This window comes from Cyprinodon variegatus, unplaced genomic scaffold (genome assembly GCF_000732505.1).
Source record: "Cyprinodon variegatus isolate N-32 unplaced genomic scaffold, C_variegatus-1.0 Scaffold1195, whole genome shotgun sequence".
NCBI lineage: Eukaryota > Metazoa > Chordata > Actinopteri > Cyprinodontiformes > Cyprinodontidae > Cyprinodon > Cyprinodon variegatus.
In genome coordinates this window covers 203169-209404 of record NW_015151648.1, presented here as the reverse complement: position 1 = coordinate 209404, position 6236 = coordinate 203169, and the positions used below count along the sequence as shown (strand labels likewise).

The 6236-nt window shown below is 45.9% G+C and overlaps 2 protein-coding genes across 3 annotated transcripts in view; one reads left to right on the top strand and one right to left on the bottom strand.

The window, feature by feature from the left end:
• Positions 1-1369, top strand: part of LOC107102063 (ETS domain-containing protein Elk-4-like) — an 11766-nt gene extending 10397 nt beyond the window's left edge. The window contains exons 5-6 of one of the 2 annotated variants that reach the window (XM_015401225.1): positions 615-734; positions 811-1369. In XM_015401225.1, coding sequence (XP_015256711.1) covers positions 615-734; positions 811-909 — 219 coding nt within the window. In that variant the 3' untranslated portion in view covers positions 910-1369. The remainder of the gene's footprint in view (positions 1-614; positions 735-810) is intronic. The other variant, XM_015401226.1, reaches the window with a different exon arrangement.
• A 2382-nt stretch (positions 1370-3751) lies between these two features.
• Positions 3752-6236, bottom strand: part of LOC107102062 (major facilitator superfamily domain-containing protein 4-A-like) — an 11041-nt gene continuing 8556 nt past the window's right edge. Inside the window, exons 7-10 of the mRNA XM_015401224.1 lie at positions 5163-5310; positions 5009-5079; positions 4228-4348; positions 3752-4099 (exon numbers count right to left, since the gene is read on the bottom strand). Coding sequence (XP_015256710.1) covers positions 4047-4099; positions 4228-4348; positions 5009-5079; positions 5163-5310 — 393 coding nt within the window. The 3' untranslated portion in view covers positions 3752-4046. The remainder of the gene's footprint in view (positions 4100-4227; positions 4349-5008; positions 5080-5162; positions 5311-6236) is intronic.

Genomic DNA, 6236 nt, shown 5'->3' with positions numbered 1-6236 from the left:
CTGGCTAGCTGTAGCATCTGGCTAACTGTAGCATCTGGCTAGCTGTAGCGGCTGGCTAGCTGTAGCGGCTGGTTAGCTGTAGCGGCTGGCTAGCTATAGCGGTGAGTCACCCGTCCTTCTAACAGGAATCCTGGGTATCCCATCTGGAGGGAGGGACCCTTCACCCTGATCTCTGCTCAGGGGAGCGCTGGCCTAGTGGTTGGAATCCACAGGTTCTGAGTTCCAGTCCCACAGCCTGCCACTCTGGGTCCCTGAGCAAGACCCTTAACCCTACTGTCAATAATAAAAACCCAAGTTTTTCCAGGCAGAATTGGTGACACGTTGGTTGCTGATGTCACGTGAACTCACTGACACGGAGCGGAGCGGGAAAATCCTGTTGCCATGGTAACATTTTCACCCTGATATTGATGCCCAGGGATATATTCAATATTCCAGTCTAGGATCAAAGATAATAGATAAATAAAAGCATCAAACATTTTTATTCCCATTTAAAACTCTCCTTTTCAATCATTATAGAGTCACTGAAGCTCGTCTGTAAATAAATGCAGAATAAAAGTGTTTTAAGTGATTTTAGTGTAATATTTAACGCCTATCCCTGCTTCTAATCTTCCCAGACTCCAACCCTCCTGCTGACTCCCAGTCCTCTGCTGTCCAACATCCACTTCTGGAGCACGCTGAGTCCCGTGGCCCCCCTCAGCCCCGCCACACGCCGCCAGGGAGCCCACCTGTTCCAGGTGGGGCCCCCGTCCTCCTCCTGTTATCGCCTTCAGAGCAACGCTCCAAGCTAACGTCTCTTTTTTTCCCTCCCAGTTCCCGTCGGTGCTCACGCCCCAGTTCCAGATCCCAGTACAGAGCTTGGACGGCACCAGTACGCCGGGCCCCATCTCCCCCGACCCTCAGAAAACATAGACCTCTATGCAGCACTCCCCCCGACCGGCCCAGCTCACACTACAGCTCTTCATCTTCACACACTCAGAGTCCGGCTTATTTTGGGATCCCGGCAGATCAAAGATGGAGAAATCACCATGGTAACGGTGGTCTGTTTCCACCTAGACACTCGGCTATCGGCGTCTTTCCTTCGGTAGACTGACGTCTAACTGGGATTTATCTTCCCAGTCTAAACTCAACCTTGGATTTATTGGAAGATTTTCCTTTTTTTAAACCTGGAAGCTCCTTTGATGTTTTAGATTCAGCCTAAACTTAATCTGAAGCTTTTATCATCAGACAGAAAAACAAAACAAGGTTTTCCTTAAAAAAAGGAAACTTTGATTTTATTCAGTCTGTTCAGTCAGGCAGTGGTTCCCAGTGAGTCTCAGTGGTTCCCAGTGAGTCTCAGTGGTTCCCAGTGAGTCTCAGTGGTTCCCAGTGGTTGCCGTTGGGTTCCAGTGGTTCCTGGTGGTTCCCAGTGGTTGCCGTTGGGTCCCAGTGGTTCCTGGTGGGTCCCAGTGGTTCCCAGTGAGTCTCAGTAGTTCCCACTGGTTGGGTCTCAGTGGTTCCCACTGGTTCCCAGTGGGTCCCAGTGTTCCCTTTAGTCTTAGCCCTGTACCAGTGCAGCTTCTCCCACTTCCCAGCATGCATTGCTCCGTGTCGGTCAGAATCCCTTCTGATAAACATGCTGTGGAGGTTTTCGTGTGACACCACGCCAAAGTCTAAGCGGCGTGAATACTTTAGCGTCTCTGCAGGCGTAATGAAAAACACGCAGAATCCCTGGAAGCCATTTTGATCTGTTGCCTTCATCTGGTAAAGAAGAAAAGCCATAAAATGTTGCAGACGTTCTCCTCAGGAGGAACTCCATAGGATAGGCTTTTATTTTGGCGGGTCAGCGGTGCTCCCACTCATCCTGATGGCAGAGAGACACTGATGGGAGACGTCTTTAAACTAGAAGGTGTTTATAAACGGTGAAGAGTTGCCGGTTCAACATCTATCCGTCGGTTCCTGAAAATATTCCCAAAGCAGGAAATGATCGGAGCAGCGTCTCGGCTCAGCTCTTCTCTGGCGGCGCTCCTTTGACCTCCGCATCTCTGGTGGTTCTGGTTCCACAGACCTATGAAGACTAGATTTAACCACAGTAGCTGCGGTTGCCTCTGAAACCCACCGACCAACCAAACATTATGACCCCCCCGGGGCCAGAGCCGGACCACGATGAACTCCCAGCAATAACAACCTTCAGTGTGGAAGTTGTCTAGATCTGCTTTAAACTGTTCTGTCTGTGATGGACGTTAATGGCGCCCTCTCAGAAGGAACCAATCTGGTTCTAAACGCAGTGATGTGGCGATCACTGGGGGGTCATGATGTTTTGGTTCTGACCCTGACCTTTGCCCTCTGGGGTTTACACCCCGCCAGCTTAAAGCCATAAGTCTGAGACCGACTCCATGACGTCGTCTTTGCCATCCGACATCACGCTTGTTTACACGATAGCCGCCGCCGCTCGGAGGGAAATGGTGCCTTACCGCAGCCGGTTAGCATCGCTAAGTTCTCCCGGAATCTAATGGAGCGCTTTTTGTTTTTTTTTTATTTCCGGTTGCCATGTTGGAACGGACCAAACCACAGAGGGGGCGTGGCTAAAACCTGCCGCGTTCAGACACCGCTTCACCCGCGCAGCATGTAAATTAGCCGTTCAACGCCAGCAGCCATGTTTGTTCTCTACCTGCCTCTAAACCTTTGCTCCCAAACTGTATAAAGATAGATATATATATATTAGAGAGAGAAAACCTGTTGGCATAGTCTCCTTTTATTTTCCTGTAATAAAACTTTGAGAATAATTTCTATTTTTGTAAATCCGTAATGTTTTTTTTTTTGTTTCCTTCTGTTTCACTTTGTGGATTTTTGGGAATCGATGTCGACTTTTTTATTTTAGGAATCAGAGCCTTATTGGGATAAAATCAGTCTGTTTTGTACGTTGACTGTTTTTTGATATTGTGTAGATATTGTTCATGCAGATGTTCTTGCACTTAAAGGTCGGGGTTCCTGTCTAATTGGATTCTCTCACTTTTCTAGGATGAAATGTTGTTTGTTGACTAAAGAAATGTATTTTTCTCTTCATTATGCACTTGTTTTTATAAGAACAAAGGAGCTCAATCAGTTTATATGGAGAAAAAAAGACTAATTTGTAATCAGGCACAAGTATAAATATTTATAGAAATATATACGATGCATAAATGGAGCGTTTTTGCAGTAAGTTTATTAGTAGATCTATGAAAATGATCCCAAAGCCTTTTTCTGCACATCTAACCTGAATTCTTCTGTTTTTCCTTTAAATGTAAAAAGCTGTTTTAAAGCAAAGACGGTTTCTGCTGTTTGGTGGAGTTTCTCTGTTTGATGCTTAATCCAAATGTTTACAAGCTGCTTGTCTAAAGCGGCGTTTCGACGTGCGAGACGTCGAGGAACGACGTCCAGCAGGGAGGCGAAACGAGACCAATAATAAACCTCATGTCTTTATTCCGTATCCGAGGGGTTTTTATTTTAATGCTAAATACTCGTCCGGTCCCAGCTGTGCACTGCCGCACAGCTGGCTGAAACACAGCTGCACATTCCTGTTCCTCACATGATGAAAGATGATTAAACCAATCTAAACAGATTTAATGAATTGCTTTTATTAGTTATTTATTTATTTTCCTAAATACGGAAGAGGATTAAGGCCACTGAAAAAAAAACTAAACAAAGTTTTAACTTTATTTCAGTTTAACATGGGAAAAAAGTCAGAATTCTGACTTTTTATTGTCAGAATTCAGTCTGAATTCTGACAATAAAATTTAAAAATCAGTTTACTTTTTTTTTATCAGTGGCCCTAATCCTCTTCCGTACCAAAGACTGTTAGCAAATTAAAACAAAGATTCTGTAGAGCTAGTGAACTAGAAGTGTCTGTAGTAAGGCCATAAAGGACACTTTATGGTCCTCTTATTGTCCTGCTTTTATTCTGACAGGTTGCTGCTTTATGAATCCATCACAGCTGCTCCTATGGAGCCACATGTCAGTCCAGGGGCCACAGAGGGCCCATAGGGGGCCACAGGGGGGTCCTTCGTCTGCTGCGATGTGTGAATCAAAGATCAGGAGCCTCCATCGGTTGGCTGCTCTTTCATGTCTATGGCGCCTGATGAATCTGCAAACATTTGAAATCAAAGAAAATAGTCCATTAAAATGAAGGTTGTGCAGAGGCGGATTTAGGAAATGTGGGGCCCTAGGCAGCTGCCTAGTATATCCCCCCCTGCTGGTGAGTACAGTACCTACCTGGTTGGTAGTTTCTGTGAAAATGATGGGTGTAGAGGAGCAGCAGGAACAGACAGAGGCTAATGATGGACGTTATGGTCGTAGACAACAGGAAGGAGTAGCTGCCTTCACTGTGGATCACCTGCAAGAAGCAGGACACACGTTTCTACCCACTGCAAAGTTGATTTATTTCCAAATAATCGAGTATTTGGACAATATAATTAAGTTTTTCAAAGCTTCTAATTAGAGGAGGATTTTTTTATTTCCAGGTGGATCATCTCAATCAGGACGAGGATGTAGGATGGGGCAAACATTATAAATGAACAAAATAAATGTAGACGCTAATCCAGACGCTAATCCAGACATTTTGAATTAAAAAAGCTTCCTGGATTAGAAGAGAAACGTCTTCAAACTTGGAAACAAAGTCCAGTGGATCGTTTTTAACTCTTTAGAAATAGAATAACTGTTGTTTTATTTGTTTAAAATCTCTTAGAAAATCATTTTAGATGTTCCATTTGTCCTCATTTGCCCTTAGATCTTGAAGAAAAGAATCTGTGAGACTTTTAAAAAGCAGAGCTCAGTCTGTAGACCGATTGTTTTCTACCTTCTGCTACTTTTGATCACAGATGAAACATAAAATAATAGTAAATGTCGGTAATAACATGTTAAGTCGCCAGAAGATAAATGATTGTAAAGAAATGGGTGCAACACGGTTTGTCCGAGAGGTGCTGCCGTATGATGACATCATCAGCAGGGGCGGGGCCCCGAGCAGATAGCAGATAGACGTTCAGGCGACTCTTACCGATCCAACGAGCAGCTGGAGCAGCATCTCTCCTGTGCTGGCACTGGTCACTAGGACTGTGGTGGCTGCACCTTTGACACACCAATAAAAAACACGTCGGCATGGCGACCAGCAATAACAGATGAGATACAACGTTAGCAGAGCAGCTTGTCACCTTTATAATCCAACATGTCCTCTGTGAAAGCCAGGATGGAGGGGAAGACGCTGCTGATGCACAGTCCCAGCACGCAGGTACCGATGAACAGAAACACCCGGCTGGTGTAGAAGATCAGCAGCAGGCTCTGGACCACGATGACCCCCACCTGACCGACGGAGCAGACCACTGAGGGAACTTTCTGGACCACCAACAGGCAGTGATGCTGTGGTAAAGGGTTCAGCTCCACAGCTCATATTAACATCATTGATTTCCCCCCACAGTGAGACACAGTGCTGGCAGCATCATGCTGTGGAAACACTAAAGGCCAATTTATACTTCTGACTCTGCAACCTTCAAATCTGTCTCTGTGCGGGACCAAAAGTCTAATCTGCCCTTAGCTGTGGTCTGAGGCGCAGATGGAAGGTAGCTTTCCAGCGACATAGATCTGCTGCCAAAACGCCAAAAGAATAAAATAATCCACTAATCCTTTCATTTCAGGATTAAACCAGAATAAACATCTAAACACACAATCAGCTGCAGCTTTAAATAAACAATACTATAATAAGAAATGAATGTAGTCTATAGGGGTCATAAGAGGGGCCAGGTTCTTCAGGTGCGCTGGCCCCCATTGGGGCCCCCCCCATTTATGCTGTTTTCTCTCCTGCCTTCAGCACCAGATTATTCAGGCTCTCATTGCGATTAACTCTAGTGTTAACTGTAGCATTTTCTGTGCTGTTAAATTCTGATCGGCTTTTCTGCCGTGGATTTTCGGTTGGCTGCCAGCTCCCCGATCTCTGTGCTCTGAAGCTGTAACAACTGCAAGCGGCGGACAGTCTCCCCCCGGGTTCCTCCTCTCTCAGTTTCAGACTGAACTCTCAACCAGGTCAGTGACTTTTTGTTGTCTTCTCTGCTCATCAGCCTTGGCCCCTGTTGGCCCCTGTATAGAGCCGCCCATATCCGGCAGCTACAGCATCCATGGTGAGATTCTGAGAAGTGACAATAATCCTTCCCAACGTGGGGAGTCATGGCTGATTGGCGGTACGGAGGGAGTCACGGCTGATTGGCGGTACGGAGGGAGTCACGGCTGATTGG